The following is a 19,099-nucleotide window of genomic DNA, read 5'->3' as shown; positions in this document are numbered from 1 at the left end:
CGGCGCGATTTGCTGTTGGTCCTTCCTGCCAAATACTGGGATTATCTGTTGACCTGTTTTTGTCACAGATCGAGCCGTAACACCAGAGTCAGTTAAATAAGAACAGTATTTGGCCCGTTGGTGCGCTGACATTTAAAAATGTAGCGACGCCGTTAGCTTCAGACGCTGCTAAGCTAATAAAACATCCTCTGCATTGTAGTGCGAGCAGCGGCACAGCAGGGGGCGCGCTGTGCACAGAAGCAGGGTGTAGATGTGAGAGCTGACCCAGAGTCAGATCAGTCAGCCGTCAGCTGTGAGGTGGAGAGCCGACCCTGATTCAGAGCTGATCTGGGAGCAGCTCACAGTTTAACGTCACATGGAGGCAACGCGCACCGGGGAAAGCGCGTTGGTTTTTAATCTCAGAGATGGCCCACGAGGGCGGTGTTTAGGCCCTTATATGTGGCAACAGACTACATGAACGACAGCACCGCTCACTCGGAACACCCCGTTAGTGAAAACAAACTCACAGACTGTTAAATTACAATCAGAGCAGAGGAATTTTTGGTAAAAACCGAAAGCCAAGCCGCCCGTCACTCACAGGCAGCGCTCCGTTAGCGCGTTGACTTTAGTAGAAGTCCATGATAGCACAGACACGTAGTTACAATTCACTCAGCGGGACACCCTGGAAGAGACGGAGAAACCTCAGGAGGATGCTGAGCAACTCGAACTTGATGTGAGAATCGTTACGGCAAGATGTGAGATGAACCTGGAGAAAACAGCGACCGAGGCCAACGACATCATGTTGGTCCGGAGCTCGGTGAGTAGTAGTTAGCTAGCATCGTCGGCTAATGTTGGTCTGAGCGAAAAACGTCCATTTGAAATAAAACCAATGAATAAAACAGTTGACAGTGGCTGGACTTTGATGGACGGACAACTGTTAAACAATAAAGAGGTCGTGTCCGTTGGTTTGGCGCTGCTAGCTTTAGATTAACACGAACGCCAGTAGCTACGTTAGCCGTCAAGAATGTGAGGTAACGCCAACCGGTAATTCTTTCATTTAGCTAACATTAGCTAGCGTTAGCTCATGTTAACGCTAGCTACTTAAAGTAAACCATAAAACTATCTCAGGGGTGTTTCACGGTGTTTCCTGTCCGATAAATGGAAGGAACGTACTCATGTTACCTGAGTACAGTTTGTTCATGTCTGCCATGTTTGACGACAAACGTAAACAGGAGCCGGAACAGCAGCGTTCAGTGGTTTCACGGTAACTTCTTCTGATAAATACCCATGTAATCGATTCCTCCGCTGGTTCCTCATGTTAGTTAAACATTTTCCAGCAGCTCATGAGTGAAATGATCGGAACAGTGTGGTTCTGTGTTACTGAATGAGGCTCTGCTGTAATGTGTAGGCTCGCAAAGTAGTTTATGGAGTGCTGATCTTTCAGTAGAGGCATCATGCAAATACATGTCTGCAATAAACCTTCTCAGTCATTCAGCCGGCAGGTTACAGGACCGGTTGAGTCCAAAGCGACCATCAGTCTGAAACCAAAGAATGATCAATGTGTTTGTCTGATAAATAACAGAAAAAAGGTTTCAGATTCATTTTCTGTGGAGCAGCCCAAAGGTAGTTTCATTTTGACTTCACGTTAACTTGACAGATTTCTGAACTATGTTTGGCCTGGAGCTCTCACTTATTATACTGCTGTCTGCTGTTTGTCTTTAGTCGAAAGTAATGCAACTTTATCTGATATTAAGGATGCACAATTTGTTTTTGTTTTTTTCCAGCTAATATCGATAACAGACAATTACCTGCTTATCATTAGAGGTGTGAATCTTCACCGGCCACATGATTCGATTCGATTAAGATTCAGCTGTCAACAAATTAAAACGATTCTCGATGCGTCTCGGTGTACGGCATCCTCAATGGTCTATATTACCGCACATGGCTATTCATCATTTAAATTCGCCTTTTATTCATAAGTCCCTCCAATACTCAGACTACAGCAGTCTACAAATAAAAGCTGCATCTTTTCAATACATAAACAAAACATGCATCCGTCTGCAGTGTCTCACACGTTTGTTGTAATCTACAATAATAATGTTTTGTTGTGGCAGCTTTAAGATGTGGCATTTATTGGCTGTTACACACCTCTCAGAGTTGGACGGCAGAATTGACAGCGCCTCCGTGGATCTTGGCTGATTAGCTGGGCTGCTGTAACAGTTATTATTTATGGCTGCAGCAATAGCGTCAGGCTAATTTGGCCAACCTGATTAGTAATTGTTGTGAGGCAGAAGTCTGGTCCAGTTTGTGCCGCCCAGCAAATTCATAAAATCCAACATGTCCCCACAAAAGAAATATAACTTGTGGAAATAATGTATTCTGTGGGCAACGGGGGCGGGACTAGATAAGCATCTGCTTCTCCCGCTTTCCCTTTCGGCCATGTGTACTACCTGATTTTTAACTAAGATGATGTGTGATGATGACTGTCTAATAACATGCCGAAATAAATAAATAAATAATAAATAAATAAATAAAATGTCCGTTATAAAAAATATGAGGTGAGTTTTTTTTATCACTCAGATGATCTTTGCCTCCCTCCAACATACGTGCCTCCCACATAAGTAACGTTCGCCTAATGTCCGCCCACAATTCAAAGCATGGGAGCAACATCGCAACGTAACTTTATTGTCCAGCTCAGGCCGGACAATCAACAATTAACATAATCTGCAGACTACTGATTCTGCGGTCTCTGCATCGATGCAGAATCTTCTGCGTCCTCATCGCGATGCATCTTTATGATCGAGAAATTTTCCCACCTCTACTTCTGATGGATACTCATGAGATAACTGATCATTTCACATTCTTGTAATGTAAAAAAGTTCTTAATAATTTGTTTATGTAAATCTGAGCCTGAGAAAGGCTCGGATGTTCGCTCAAACGAATGATTTAATTTTCCAAACCTTTAATAATCATTTACCGTTTACAGCTCATAGACTTTGTCCCCTCCTTTCTGAACTGTTTTGGAATAAGAGTCACAAGATGCAGTCATGTCGTCCTCCTGTGAAACTTTAAAAACCCTCCACACCATCGACAACATGTTTGGTTCTGTTCGGGTGCAGCAGTTTGATGTCATGGCCACAACAGGCTCACCTCTTCTTACTGATACCGATAAATAGCCGATAATATACATTTTCCAATAATGGGCTGATAATTCATCAGTCTGATATACATGGTGCATCCTTAACTGATATCCTGAGAACAGCAGTTGAAAATGTTTCTGAATCACATAAATGAGAAAACAGTAGTGAGGTCAAAGGTCAGATCCAACACTCCCTGATGTAAACAGGCAGTCATCATGCTGGTGTTATCTGCTGGTAGAAGACCTGAGTGGTGATCAGGTTGTACAGGAAGTGAGGTTACTTCCCACAGATGAGTTCTTATTGTTTGAGTCTCCCTTCTCGCCGCAGCACGGCCGCGGCCGAGCCAGAGTGACTCATGCGGTGGTGGTGATCTTCCTGGAGTTCTTCGCCTGGGGGCTGCTGACCACGCCCATGCTGACCGTGAGGACACACACATCTAAACACACGACGATCAGCTGAATGTTTAGCTTCTGCATCGCTGAGTCCTTCTTTATTATGCTGTCTCTTGTTTTCTTTATTTCTTTTGTGGAGCACTTTGGGATGTCTGCGCTTGTAATGTGCTCTATAAATAAACTTATTACTATTATGAAAAGTCTGCATATTTCCAAGTGCTCACATAAGTACACTGAAATGGTTATTGGTTGCTATAGTTGTTCCTGCTGTCCATCTCAATCTTCAGTCGTCTAAACCTCAAGTCAGTTAGTGCTGAAGTCCCTCTTTGTGTTTCTACAGACAGTTTCCTAGCTGAGCCACAGCAGACAGTTAATGCTCTTCAGCGTTTGCTGGAAACGACACTTGAATGTCGTGATAAATTGCACTTTAAGAGAACGTTCACCCCAAAAATCTAAACTCAGTCATCATCTCCTCCTGATGATATAAAGTCAGGCTCAGCCATCGTCTCCTCCTGATGATATAAAGTCAGGCTCAGTCATCGTCTCCTCCTGATGATATAAAGTCAGGCTCAGTCATCGTCTCCTCCTGATGATATAAAGTCAGGCTCAGTCATCATCTCCTCCTGATGATATAAAGTCAGACTCAGTCATCATCTCCTCCTGATGATATAAAGTCAGACTCAGTCATCGTCTCCTCCTGATGATATAAAGTCAGGCTCAGTCATCGTCTCCTCCTGATGATATAAAGTCAGGTGAAGTCTCGTAGTCCACAGAACATTTCTGGAGCTTCACAGTAAAACAGAGTTGCAGCGTTCTGCTGAACACCTGAAGCAGCTGGAGATGATTCAAACATCAGATGTCTCCATGCAGCTCGTCTGCTGTAATTTTTAGTCTCCAGAAGCCCAGAGATCACAACCTGATCTGAAAAGATGTTGTTTACAGCCGAGTGCACCCACTTCACATGGTGTGCACTGCTGAAGATTTCATCTTAAAGAGGGTGAACTCTTCCTTTAAATCAAACAATAACCGCACAACATGGACCCTTTTGTTCTCGTCTGTTCGTCCTTCAGCATCTGATACAGCAGCTGTATCAGAGTCTGTATCATGTCAGCAGCAGAGGACATTATGTGTCAGACACATGATAACTAATTCATTCCCCTGGTCCATTTTCTTCATTAGTCACACAACTGAATCATTAAGATGCTCTTTAACATGCTCTACAATCATTTGTGGCACAGAAGTGTGTGTGTGAGAGAGAGAATGTACTGTGTGTGTGTTATTATCAGGAGACTGAGATGTGACCTTGTGTTGTGTTTTCAGGTCCTCCATGAGACGTTCCCTCAGCACACCTTCCTGATGAACGGCCTCGTTCAGGGAGTGAAGGTCGGACCTGTTTCACTGCACGCGCACACACACACACACACACACACACACACACACACACACACACACACACACACACACACACACACACACACACACACACACACACACACACACACACACACACACACACAGAGTTCACTAACATTTCTCTGTGTTCCTGCTCAGGGCTTCCTGTCGTTCCTGTCAGCTCCTCTGATTGGTGCACTGTCAGATATCTGGGGCAGGAAGTCCTTCCTCCTCATGACTGTTTTCTTCACCTGCGCCCCCATCCCCTTCATGAGGATCAGCCCCTGGTGAGTCCAACTGTGTGCAAACATTTCCTACCTTCTTCTCTGTCTGACAGGAGTGTGAGGTGACAGACGCAGACGATGTATGAGCAAAGTTTGAGCTGAACTTTAACATCATTAACTATTTTGTATGTCCTTCACAGTTTGAGCATTGTATGTTAAACTTAAGATTCTTTCGAACTCTTATGTCAGGTTTATTACTTCAGTGTTGATTATTCTTGCGCTTCTGTGCAGCTCAATCCTCTTTGTTGTTACATTTGTGTCCTGTATTTCAGTTTCTTTACAGAAGATTATGGAGAAAAAAGTTTCTTTGGCTCATATATAATCATTAAATTCCAGTGAAGTTTACTGTTTGAGTGCACTGATGTCATAAGATAAGACTTTATTGATCTGTCACTGGGGAAATTCACTTTATTGCTCTCACTGTATGACAATCCACCATAAGACTGCAGGAACAAGAATGTGGGTCTGTACCGAGAAGGTGCAGGACCAGTACATGTACTGGTGCACCTCTAGTATACATATTTATGTAGATCGATATCAGATTTTTTCCCAGTCATCCGGGCTGGAGTCTAAATCCTATTTAACTTAGAAGTCATTATCTCCTGTGTAAGTGCTCTCACTGTGATTTGTGCTGAAGTCAGTTTGTTCCTGGAAATAATTCAAAAGTGATCCGCTGACATCAGATCAGATCAGGTTACACTGCAGACTCATTATATTGCTGCTTCTTCTGTTATTCTGTGCAGTGACGTGTCTCCTGTTTTTAGACCAGAGCTGCAACTAACATCCAATATGCTTATTGATTAATCTGCTGATTGGAATCCAAATTGATGTCTTAAAATGTTTCGTTTTGTCAGAACAACAGTTCAAAATCCTAAGAGATTCAAAATCATATGTTAAAAAATATAATATTTGATTAAATCTGATTTAATATTAGATGAGACCGAACAGCTGATGTTCAGGACCTGTGTGTGAAGCCTCTTAGCATGCTACACCAGTATGCTAATATTAATAATTAATAATGATAATCTTATTATCTTATTTATTTATTTATTTATTTATTTGATCACGTTTGGTGTGTATTTCCAGCGCAGGTTTGGTCTTAAATTTCATATAAAGTGTTATTAAAAAGGTCTTAAAGAGTCTAAGTCTAGTTTAACTTATTTCTGTAGACACCCTGAAAAAAATGTGATGTTTGTCCGGATTATTAATTGCTGTGTAGATTTGAGGCCTGCAGATGTAGAGCTGCAGGGATTAATCGATCATTATATCAACTGAACATGAATCTGCTTCTATGATGATGATTTAATTGTTTTAAGTCATTTTGTAAGAAGGAGGATTTTCTCCTCTCTGTCACAGTAAACTGAATCTGTTTGACTGTTGGTTGGACAAAACAAGACATTAAAATGACGTCTCCTTGGACATAAGTCACTATTTTTGAATAATTAGGAGAAGATGATCAACATTAATCGATAATCAAAACACTGTTTTCCCTGCCGTTAATAGGAATGTAAAATCAATATGGAAAGGATCTAAACTGACTAAATGACCCTCTTGAGACTTCTTTAGCAAGTTTTTAGGTTTCTGCTCAAGTTTTTCCAACTTTCTGTTCCCTGCTCTGGTAGTTATAATGGTCCACAATACTATGAAATTGCACATTTTCCTGAGAAGTGTAAATTTGTCACCAAATACATGCACCTCTTCCAAAAATCTGGAAAACCATGTAAAATACCAGTTAGTTACAAGTCTGATCTCAGAGCTGTTGGAGGCTCTGCTGTGTGAACAGTCACATGTTGTTCATGTGAGCAGATCAGCCTGAAAGCTGCAGAGCAGAGATCAGAAAACAGGCAGAGCATTCAAACACACTTTCCTCTCCTGCTGCTCTCACAGCCCGGCAAAACTACAGTGTTCATGTGTTCAACATGGAGAGAGTTTGTCGGAAAACTTCACGAAACACGAACACTGTTCAGGATCCTTATAAGACTTGTACGTGTAGAACTGTACGTAATATCTATTTCACAGCTTCATTTAAAAAACATTTATATAAAAACAAATTTTCTCATCAGACAGAAAATGCGTCTTTAAAATCTCTGTTTGTTAGAATTTAAAGACGGCTGAAGCTCCGTCACATCAGGCTGTAGGCTGACGGTCAGCTGATATCAGCTCACTTCATGATGCTCAGATCAGTCACATGTTTGTGCATCACGTTTCACAAACTCTCCCAGTTAAACTGCTATTTTTCTGTTAGTTCAAAGTTTTCCAGGATCCAAAGAAACTTCTGTACCACTGATTATAAAACATTAGTGTGAATCAGCTGCTGCAGAAGCTCACAGGATGGCTGTCATTTTGTTTTGTCATCTTACTTCATGCAACTTACTGAAAATAAGTAATGCATCAATTAATGTGACGATTATTGTGTTATTGAATCGTCTGCTCTATAAAAAATAACCATCAGACATCATGAAATGTCCAAAGAAAATCCAAATACCATGATTTGAAAAGCTGTAAATTCAATAATTTGAGAGTCGAGAACCATCGAAAGGAAATTATGCTTGAAAAATGACTTCAACAATTCATTTGTTAACAAAAGTCCTTCCCAGTTATTTTTCTGTCAGTGGACTAGTTGATTAGTTGTTGCAGCTTTTCATGATGGTTATTCTCCTTTTAATATACAGTTTAATGCATCACTTTAAAAGCAAATGCCTAAAAAAAGATTAAAAGTTGTATTTATTTAATCACTCATCACGTTTATTGCGTTCTGTAAATTGTTGTAAATTAAAGGAATTTCTAATCATCTGAACATCAACTCTGTTCTGGACAGTTATTAGAAATGACACCGCTCTTTAAAGCAGAAATACTTCAGAATCAAGACGTCCTGAGTATGAAGCTGTTGTCCTGCTGTGTTTAATGTGTGTATGTATATGTAATGTATGTATAATGTGTGTCTGAGCTGTTGTTTCCTGTCTGTCTGTGTGTGCAGGTGGTATTTTGCTCTGATTTCAGTCTCAGGGATTTTCGCTGTGACCTTCTCGGTGATCTTCGCCTACGTCGCCGACATCACAGAGGAGCACGAGAGGAGCACAGCCTACGGACTGGTAACTACAGCTTCATACTGCGGATATCATCAGTCAGCCTGTTAGTCGCGACTACAGGGTGTGAAACATAACACTCACTATTACAGGAAGTGACTTTAGCGAAACACTAAATTTAGAGAAAAGAAACAAAGAAAAGTCTCAGGTTTAAAGATGAAGCTGGTGTAGCTCACAGCTAACAGATACCTGACTCAGTGTTATATAAACACGTCAACATAATGGAGCAGCACTGTAGACCATGTGCTCACTGTAACAGCACATTGTGTGTGTGTATAATGGAGGTTATGTTTGGTGTTTCCTGCTATTATGGAGATCTGCAGTGAACCAGGGTCACAGGAAGTACAAGTAGAAATGGACTGTTTGAGTTGACTTTGTGTTTTATGTGAAGGTGTAGAGACTAATATGTCATCATCTACACAATCTGCTGACACACTCTCTACCAAAGTACATGTGTAGTATATTAAGTGTATTTTACCTCACTGGTTACTGGCTTCAAATTATAAATTTAATGTCAAACGTATTTTTTCCGATGTTTTAAATGGCTGCTTCTGCCCCTCAGTTTAGATCTCAGTATGTATGTATGTATGTATATATGTTTATTTATTTTATATGGACATCACAAATACATTGAGACTGTTCCAGTGGACATGCTTTGCTTGGGTGTGTTTAGCACATGTGCTAATTTTCAACACCAGTCCATAGGCGGCTATTCTAAAAGCACAGAGCACATTATCAACAGTATGAGATAAAACCAAGTGCATGACACAACATCACAACAGTAGCATACAAATCTAAAAATACAGAGCACAAGATCAATGAAAGGAGATTGAGCAAACAGAAATCATAATCGTAACAGTAATAATAGTAACAATGAAAAAGTCCATATTTATACATGTGAGCATTGTTGTTTTGCTTCTGGCCATGCTTTTAGTCCTCTGTTAAAAGAGTTTGTATCAGTCTCCAGTTTCAGGTGAGTGGGTAAAGTGTTCCATAGGTTAACCCCTTTTACTGAGAAGGCAGACTGTCCAAATGATGTTGTACACTTGGGAACAATGCAGTCGCCACTGTGTTGAGCACTCAGATGAGGTTGAGGTTATTCAGTCAAAGAAAATGAATGTTGAGGGCTGACAGGTAACGGTCCTGTCAGACTGTGTTGAGGGCTGACAGGTAACGGTCCTGTCAGACAGTGTTGAGGGCTGACAGGTAACGGTCCTGTCAGACTGTGTTGAGGGCTGACAGGTAACGGTCCTGTCAGACTGTGTTGAGGGCTGACAGGTAACGGTCCTGTCAGACTGTGTTGAGGGCTGACAGGTAACGGTCCTGTCAGACTGTGTTGAGGGCTGACAGGTAACGGTCCTGTCAGACAGTGTTGAGGGCTGACAGGTAACGGTCCTGTCAGACTGTGTTGAGGGCTGACAGGTAACGGTCCTGTCAGTCTGTGTTGAGGGCACATTAAACGTAGGTGAAGCTTTAAGCGTTCTGGTTCCTCACGTCTGTTTTTGTCTCTTCAGGTCTCTGCGACCTTCGCAGCCAGTCTGGTGACGAGCCCGGCCATCGGGGCCTACCTGTCGGCGCAGTACGGTGACAGTCTGGTGGTCCTGATCGCCACGGTGATCGCCGTGGCTGACATTGCCTTCGTGTTCTTCGTCGTGCCAGAGTCACTGCCGGACAAGATGCGTCTGACGTCCTGGGGCTTCCCCATCTCCTGGGAGCAGGCTGACCCCTTCGCCGTGAGTATAGACTGAAACGCCACAGTGTGACATCACGGGGTCAAAGGTCATGTATGGTTTATTTTAACCAGCTGACCTCATCACACAGAGGGTCAAAGGAGGAGGGAGGAAACTAAACAGAAGTCAGAAAACAAGAATAAAGTGTTCATAAAGATAAAACAGATGATTTGTGATCCGTGATCTTTGATCTGTGGCTGAATGGAAGAGGTTAAAATGTGTCGGCCAGATGTCAGCTGGTCATTAATTGCTTGATTAACTGATTGACAGCTGTATTGATGAGTTGGGTTGACAGCTGTTTGTTTTGTGTGTTCAGTCTCTGCGTCGTGTGGGGAAAGACAGCACAGTGCTGCTGATCTGTGTCACAGTGTTCCTGTCCTACCTGCCTGAGGCCGGACAGTACTCCAGCTTCTTCCTCTACCTGAGACAGGTCACACACACACACACACACACACACACACACACACACACATGCACTGGTTTAACAAATGTTGTGGTGAACAGAATTTATTCCATTTCCTCAAAAAACCAGAGCTGTTAAAGGAACAGTTCACCCTAAAAATGAGATTTCAGTCATTATCTGCTCACTCGTCTGAAGTGGGTGCAGGAGCTCGACCGCACGTCAAGGATGTAAATAACATCTCCTCAGATCAGGTTGTGATCTCGGGGCTTCTGGAGACTAAAAATTACAGCAGACGAGCTGCATGGAGACATCTGATGTTTAAATCATCTCCAGCTGCTTCAGGTGTTCAGCAGAACGCTGCAACTCTGTTTTACTGTGAAGCTCCAGAAATGTTCTGTGGACTACGAGACTTCACCTGACTTTATATCATCAGGAGGAGACGATGGCTGAGCCTGACTTTATATCATCAGGAGGAGATGATGGCTGAGCCTGACTTTATATCATCAGGAGGAGATGATGACTGAGCCTGACTTTATATCATCAGGAGGAGATGATGACTGAGCCTGACTTTATATCATCAGGAGGAGACGATGACTGAGCCTGACTTTATATCATCAGGAGGAGACGATGACTGAGCCTGACTTTATATCATCAGGAGGAGATGATGACTGAGCCTGACTTTATATCATCAGGAGGAGACGATGGCTGAGCCTGACTTTATATCATCAGGAGGAGATGATGGCTGAGCCTGACTTTATATCATCAGGAGGAGACGATTACTGAGTTATCTGTTTGGGTGAACTGTTCCTTTAACCTCTGAGCTCCCCTCATTGATTAGATGTTTTCAGTCGTTGATTATTTGAGTGTCACTGACAGAAGGGTTTGTTCTGCATTTCAGGTGATCGAGTTTTCTCCTGCAGCCATCGCTGCCTTCATCGCCATGGTGGGAATCCTCTCTATAGTCGCTCAGGTACACAAACAACCATCTGGCGCCATCTTGGAGGATTTGTTAAAGAACTGGTCCTCACTGTTTACTATCTGGGAATACGAAATAAAATGTGTTCAGCTGATAATGAATGAACAACAGTTGACTGCAGAGATTTTCTACTGCTCATGACAACTATAATAGTCAAGTTACACCAGTGTGTCATTAAAATACTTTGTAATTAAATAATGTTTTCTCTCAGATAAATCGCAGCCTAATTAAAATGATTGTGTCCTAATTTTCTGTAGCTGTCAGTTAAAACCTTTGTGGATTTCTCTGATGTTTGAGCTCTTTAGAATCTTAATTTTTCAAGATGTAATATTATTATTTCATTCATTGTGTAACATCTCTCTCTCTGTTGTCTCTTTCAGACTCTCTTCCTCAGTGTTTTGATGAGGACCATCGGTAATAAGAACACAGTTCTTCTGGGTCTGGGCTTTCAGCTCCTCCAGCTGGCCTGGTATGGCTTCGGCTCTGAACCCTGGTGAGTTCACACACTGTGACTGTTTTCACTGGTATTTGACTGGATGTACATTTTGAATATTTAAAATGGTTTCACAGTCTTTTCTCGCAGTATAGATATTGTATTTTTCAGTTTTCTCTCACATAAAATAATGAGAGTTAACAGCTTGTCGCTGTCTCACACTTCACTTAGTGTTTGTGTGTGTCCTGTTCAGGATGATGTGGGCAGCAGGAACAGTAGCAGCCATGTCCTCCATCACCTTCCCAGCAGTCTCTGCTCTGGTGTCACACAGTGCTTCACCTGACCAGCAAGGTCAGTACACCTGGAGGGAGGACGACAGGAATCATCGTTCTTTTGTCTCACCTCCTCTGAGTGTGTTTTTTCATCTATGTTTTAAGCTTTTTTAACTGTTTGTATGTGTGTGTGTGTCTGTGTGTGTGTCTGTGTGCTTGTCGCTCAGGTGTGGCCCAGGGGATGATCACAGGTATCAGAGGTCTGTGTAATGGCTTGGGTCCAGCTCTCTACGGCTTCATCTTCTTCCTCTTCAACGTGGAGCTGAACGACATGGAGCCGGCAGCAGGAAGACCCTCACAGAGCATAGAGGTACACACACACACACACACACACACACACACACACACACACACACACACACAGCTGTAGCCTCTGGTCACTTTAAGTTAATTAAAAAATGTTGTCTGTGTGTGCGTGTCACAGAAGTCGATGATCCCCGGTCCTCCCTTCCTGTTCGGAGCGTGCGCCGTCTTATTTGCTCTTCTCGTCGCCATCTTCATCCCCGAGCACCACAGATTGGCCGACGTCAAGACCTGCTCCGCCCGCAAGTCCAGCAGCACCTCCACTGCTCACACTCAGAACTCCAGCCCTCTGGCCACGCCCACCAGTGACACGGAGGACATCGAGCCACTCCTACAGGACAGCAGCATGTGACTGACAGCTGGCCCGGCCAATCACGGCGCTGAGGCCTGAGCCCTGTCTGCTAGTCCCACCCCCTTCAGAATAAACGGATTTCAGCTTTTATTTTTTATCTTTTAACTTCCTTCAGATCCAGACTGTTGAGACAAAAGAGCCGAGTGGCGTTTGGCGGGGAGCTCACTGACGAGCTTTATTCACTTCGACATGTTCACGAGAAGTTGTTCATTTAGCTACAGACGGGTGTTATGTTGCGTTCACGTGACTGGGGAAGTCGTTCTTCCAACTTCGTTGTGTTCGTGTGCGTCTAGTCGGAATTTCTGCCTTTTATCGCTCAGAGCATTTAAACAAATTGTCGACAGCTGTTTCCTGTATTTGATTGACAATGAAGAGCAAAGGTTACAGATAATGTTAAAAAAAAGCCAAACTTTCTCCGACTTTCACGTCAGTCAGAAGCTATTCTGTTTGTTCTGACAGCACATGAACGCACTATTAATATATCTCACAGGACTCACATTTGATCTGCTCCTTCAGGTTCTGGTTTCTGTTTTTGAAAGTATCAAAAATCAGACTTGGAAACTAAAACGTTGTCTTCATGATATCCAAAATCTAAGATGATAGATTGTCTCATATAATAATAGCAATATAATATCAATACATTGCCCAGCACAACTTGGACGTTCACTCAGCTGTTTTTTCAGCTGCGTATATCTGTTTTAATCTGTAATGCTGGTTGGACGGCAGTAAAGAGAGGGCGGAGTCACAGCGAGAAAGAGGAGGTGACGAAGACACCGTGTGCTTTTTCCACTTGAGCTCCTCTTTTGAGAAGAATGAGAGTCACATCTGTTAACTTTAACCTGCTTCATCTGATGAAGATGAACGTGACGTGTGGAAACGTATCATCGTACAAGGGGCTTAAAATGGTCTTATTTTGGGTAAAATGTCCACATGAGTCATAACCGCAAGATCCAATAGTAGTATATTGAGACTGATGTAGCTCTGGTGCATCGTAGGGGGTCCATGAATACATCAGTCTGAACGTCAGCCGTGCTCATGAATCATCGCCTTGCCTGCGTCAAACCTGATTGGTTGGAAAGAGGTCACGTGAGACGCAGGATCCATATTTTGCTCTCTTGATCATGTCAGGAAATGAAATAAAATGAGACGGTGTAAACTAGAACTAAAACTACTAATGCTGCGTCGCAAAGTGGTCAAACTATCGTACATTGAAGCACTTTTAGTATTATTGATCGAACATCGTACTGAGGCCAAAATAATCCAACAAATCTGATGATAATCGACATCTAGCAACTCTTTTTATCCATGTTTTTCAAAGCCGTCAGTCTGCTCGCCGCCTAAACGCTCTGGAGTCAGTTTGCCTTCCCTCTGTGTGTCTGCTGCTCCTGACTCCACCCGTCAGGCCTGCAGAGGTCAGGAGATCAAGCGCTCCTCACTGGACAGGACCAGCAGTGTGTTGAATTCACAGCACAGCTGCACAGTTGACTGTTTTAATGGAAACTTCCCATCAGGACGGTGATGTCAGAGCTGCTCGGGATTGTGGGATACGACTCATTAGAGTGGAAGTCGTCGCCTGCAGGGGGCAGCGTGTTCGTATCAAACCTCACCCTGTCTCCACACGGACAGTTTCAACAGACTCAAAGGTTACTACGACAACAGCCAACATGGCAGTCACTCTCACTGAGCACATGCAAGCTCCGCCCAGCTGTGACATCATCCTCGCGCCAGCTGTTTCGAAGAGGAAACAGAAACATCGATCTGTTCAGAAAATGATTTAAACCGTTTGAGGAGCCTGAAGGTGTCACGGAGGGAGAAAACTTATTTGTGGGCACAATTTACTGAATCCTCATTATATTTCACCTCCTACATGTAAAATCTGTTGATGGGATCTCAAAGAAAACTGGTGAAAGATTTGAAATCGTGCTCACTTGTTATTTTTTCCTCGGTGGCACCTGCAGCTCCGTACGCTTGATTTATTTAATCAGATCATTTTCAGTATCGACGTCTCCTCATCTTCTTCTTCTTCTTCTTCTTCTTCTTCTTCTTCTTGTGTTTAAATACTTGAAGCGTGTTGAGTCTGTTTGTTCAACCCAGGCTGGTTCATCTGAACGTGCTCCTCCCACCCGCCTGCCACTCCAGGTAGAACAAGTCAAGCGCTCACAGTTACTGATGTTGTGTGAACATGTTGAACATGATGCTCGTCTGTTCTTTAGTTTGATGTAGAACCACGGCAGGTTGTTGAGAACCAAAAGGTGCCATGTTTTTTTATTTTCTGTTTCTAGTCTTTTGTTACTTTTGCCTTTTTTTATTCACCAGATGTTTTATTGACCTGTTCAGACCTGATATCAGCATCTGTCCTGAATGATCCGATCACAGGAGGACGGCTCGAGGTGTGGTGCTCCCAAAACACACACATTTGTGATCCAATCACTCAAATCACATTCTTTTAGCATTAGAAACCCCAACATCACCAGACTCCCTTAACAAATCAAGCGATATAAAGAGTTGATGCTTAATTTAAAACTTAGAAAAACTTTGTGAAACGACTCCGACAGACTCTGAATCATTGTCTCCTTGTTGTAAATTCAGCATTAAATGAAAACAGTAAGTTGTTTGTTTCCTTGTAAAAAGTGTCAGTTTGTGGCAGCATGGCTGTACCAGCCTGTCTGCTTCTGTGTCTAAAGTGCTAAAGTCTTACCTGCCAACATTTAGCAGCTGTTTGAACACACTGTTTACACTGATTTCACCATTTACACTCAATTTATGAAAGAAGAAACATTTTATTGATCTAAACATGTCACATTTTACAAACACACTAAACAGTAACCAGTATAGGCGACTTCTTTGTCCCCAGACTCCCTTAACAAATGTGTCAGTTTAGTGAGTTGTTGAGTTGGAGACACTTTATAAACTGACGGGCTCCGAGCTGAACAGTGTGATCGGCTCACTCAGGATGGATGTTGATACCAGGTCTGATCGGGTCTGTAAGAAGTCAGACTCGTCTCGGTTGTCTAGAACTGAGACAAAATGGCCGACTGTGTTCCTGTCTGGTTACAGACCTGAGTATCGGTGATCTTTATCCACCTGCAGTCTGTGGCTGAATCAGGAGGAACATTTTTCTGTCAGGGTTTATTAACTGTTAGAAGTTTTAATCCTCAGATGATGTTAAATCTGATCAGGACGTTACATGAATTCATTATAGATCATCTGTTTCTTTAAGACCAGCTCAAGTTATATCTAGTGTGATGTACAAGCTTCTGACTGGACGGTGGCTGTGACGGATCAAGAGAAGAAACCAAAACTCCATGTTGGATGATGTCGGTTCATAGCTTCACTCTGATTGGCTGTTTTCAGTTTTTTTTTCTCCAACATGACCTGAATGCAGCGTCAGTGAGGTCACAGCTACAGAAACACCTGAGTGTCCTGATGATGAAGATGAGGTAGATGATGGTGTGCAGCTTCATGAAGCACAATCATGTTACAGCTGGAGACGTTTCACCTCCTCATTCAGATCGTTAAAAATGTGTCTTCATCTTTAAAACATCTAATGTGTGTTATCGTTATTAAACCTCGAGCCCAGTCGGCTCGTTAAAACTTCTTTTTTCCCGATGAGACTTTAATCTCGTCCCACGTTTGATTTTCTTCTTAAAGATGATGTCAAAACAGAAAGCTGGACCTACAGTATATTTTTCTACAGTCTGAAGCCCTGCAGAGTTGTTACTCAATTTCCCAGAATCCACCAGTGTTATGAACTACTTCCTGTATGTCTCTGGTCTTTATGTTGCAGCTGCCTTCACGTCCCATCGGAAGGACTTTCTTAGATCTTGTTTGGTTCTAAGTATAATTCACCTTTTCTCTGCTCGGACTACAACGATTATTCGATTAACTTATCAGAAGATTTATCTGCAACTATTTTGATAATCCGTTGATCGTTTAAAGGAGCAATTTGTAAGACAGGGACAGAATTTGAAGATATCCACAGCAGAGTATCGTCAGCAGCCAGCAGAGGTTATTCTGCCCCCTGTAGTTCTGAGCCAACTTTGAATTCTCTCCATTTATACAACAACAAATTTTAATACCAGAATTTTTCGGGTGTCGGGTCAGGGTTAGTAGAAGTAATGCAAGCTCAAAACTCGATCAGCTCAGGCTCTGGGAGGTTGTACTCGGTACAAGTCAAGTACTGAAATTCTGACTGATATTAATATGATTTGATCTCTCCAGCTGCAGACTGAATTTAGTTTTTTGAACAGCGGTTTGTGTTCAGACGACATTTAACATTTCAAAACTTGAGCAGAAAAAATGTTTTCAACCTAAGGTGAAACCATCAGCTCCGTCTTTGAGAAGAGATTTGATTTCCTTCGATTTGACAAAGACGAGGTTCAGTTCGACTTTCCGATGAGACGTGAAGCGACAACATGGCCGCCGCAGGAAACGGCAGAAACTGAACCGATGACGACTGAACAGAGAAGCTTTTTCGACTCTTTTTGTACGTCAGCACTTGTTGCTGAATATAAATCTACAAGGTTACTGAGAAGACTTTCATTTAGCTGATCATTATTAGAGCAGATGCAGTAATGTATGCAGTCAGACCCCCCCCCCCCCGTGTACATGATGCAGAACATTTGCTGATTGCTGCACTTTAATTTCTCTGAACGTGTGCCTCTAATCATTCATGTTCATATCTGTTTTTATAGAGAAACAAAGAGACGCTGAACGACGTCTACGTGTTGTGCATTTGCTTTTATCTTGTTAAGAACATAATTTTGAATAATATCTATAATAATAATAATGATAATAAAGAGAAATGTATGGAATTTGAAACGTGGACTTGTCTGTTTTGTCATTTGAAGTTTATCTGCTGATTCATTGTTCAAAGGAAAAGTTGACTCAAAATGAAAATTCAGGCATGAAAAAGTTATTTTCATCCTCGATGTGACGACTTCATGCTAATGAAGGGTTGAATCTGGTCTCCTCAGATCAGGTTGTGATCTCTGTGATCACAGCAGACGAGCTGCATGGAGACATCTGATGTTTCAATCATCTCCAGCTGCTTCAGGTGTTCAGCAGAACGCTGCAACTCTGTTTTACTGTGAAGCTCCAGAAATGTTCTGTGGACTACGAGACTTCACCTGACTTTATATCATCAGGAGGAGATGATGGCTGAGCCTGACTTTATATCATCAGGAGGAGACGATGGCTGAGCCTGACTTTATATCATCAGGAGGAGACGATGGCTGAGCCTGACTTTATATCATCAGGAGGAGATCACTGAGCCTGACTTTATATCATCAGGAGGAGACGATGACTGAGCCTGACTTTATATCATCAGGAGGAGACGATGGCTGAGCCTGACTTTATATCATCAGGAGGAGATGATGGCTGAGCCTGACTTTATATCATCAGGAGGAGACAATGGCTGAGCCTGACTTTATATCATCAGGAGGAGATCACTGAGCCTGACTTTATATCATCAGGAGGAGACGATGACTGAGCCTGACTTTATATCATCAGGAGGAGATGATGGCTGAGCCTGACTTTATATCATCAGGAGGAGATGATGGCTGAGCCTGACTTTCTATCATCAGGAGGAGATGATGGCTGAGCCTGACTTTATATCATCAGGAGGAGACGATGGCTGAGCCTGACTTTATATCATCAGGAGATGATGACTGAGCCTGACTTTATATCATCAGGAGATGATGACTGAGCCTGACTTTATATCATCAGGAGGAGACGATGACTGAGCCTGACTTTATATCATCAGGAGGAGACGATGACTGAGCCTGACTTTATATCATCAGGAGGAGATGATGGCTGAGCCTGACTTTCTATCATCAGGAGGAGATGATGGCTGAGCCTGACTTTATATCATCAGGAGATGATGACTGAGCCTGACTTTATATCATCAGGAGGAGACGATGACTGAGCCTGACTTTATATCATCAGGAGGAGACGATGACTGAGCCTGACTTTATATCATCAGGAGATGATGACTGAGCCTGACTTTATATCATCAGGAGGAGACGATGACTGAGCCTGACTTTATATCATCAGGAGATGATGACTGAGCCTGACTTTATATCATCAGGAGGAGATGATGACTGAGTCTGACTTTTTGGCTGAACTGTTCCTCTAAGACAGAACTATTTGTCAAATCAGATTAAAGCTTGAACACAAGCAATAGTTTGATATTTGGGGAAATATTTGAAATATTTATTTGAATTGAAACCAACCACTTATCAAAAACTTAAAGAATGTTTGTTTTCAGGTCATTTCAAAGATCATCAAAGTCAAAAA

General features: G+C 42.5%; 1 protein-coding gene across 1 annotated transcript; it reads left to right on the top strand.

Moving 5' to 3' along the window:
- The first annotated feature begins 514 nt into the window (after nt 1-514).
- On the top strand, nt 515-12,892 carry mfsd14bb (major facilitator superfamily domain containing 14Bb). The gene is made up of 12 exons (XM_084359557.1): nt 515-796; nt 3,447-3,539; nt 4,832-4,894; nt 5,063-5,190; nt 8,165-8,279; nt 9,788-10,006; nt 10,320-10,433; nt 11,305-11,376; nt 11,763-11,875; nt 12,069-12,166; nt 12,315-12,457; nt 12,572-12,892. The coding sequence occupies exons 1-12, from the start codon at nt 740-742 to the stop codon at nt 12,800-12,802; spliced, it is 1,446 nt and encodes a 481-aa protein (XP_084215683.1). The 5' UTR covers nt 515-739; the 3' UTR covers nt 12,803-12,892.
- The last annotated feature ends 6,207 nt before the right edge of the window (nt 12,893-19,099 follow it).

This window comes from Pagrus pagrus (assembly GCF_965226575.1).
Source record: "Pagrus pagrus genome assembly, chromosome: 8".
Lineage (NCBI taxonomy): Eukaryota > Metazoa > Chordata > Actinopteri > Spariformes > Sparidae > Pagrus > Pagrus pagrus.
Note: the sequence above shows the minus strand (reverse complement) of the source record. Positions and strands in the feature narration are given on the sequence as shown.

Excerpts from the sequence above, each read along its gene's own strand:
- mfsd14bb (XM_084359557.1), top strand. The coding sequence starts at position 740 with ATGAACCTGGAGAAAACAGCGACCGAGGCCAACGACATCATGTTGGTC. Across the intron at positions 797-3,446 it reads TCATGTTGGTCCGGAGCTCG|CACGGCCGCGGCCGAGCCAG; the intron begins GTGAGTAGTAGT and ends TTCTCGCCGCAG. Across the intron at positions 12,458-12,571 it reads GACCCTCACAGAGCATAGAG|AAGTCGATGATCCCCGGTCC; the intron begins GTACACACACAC and ends TGCGTGTCACAG.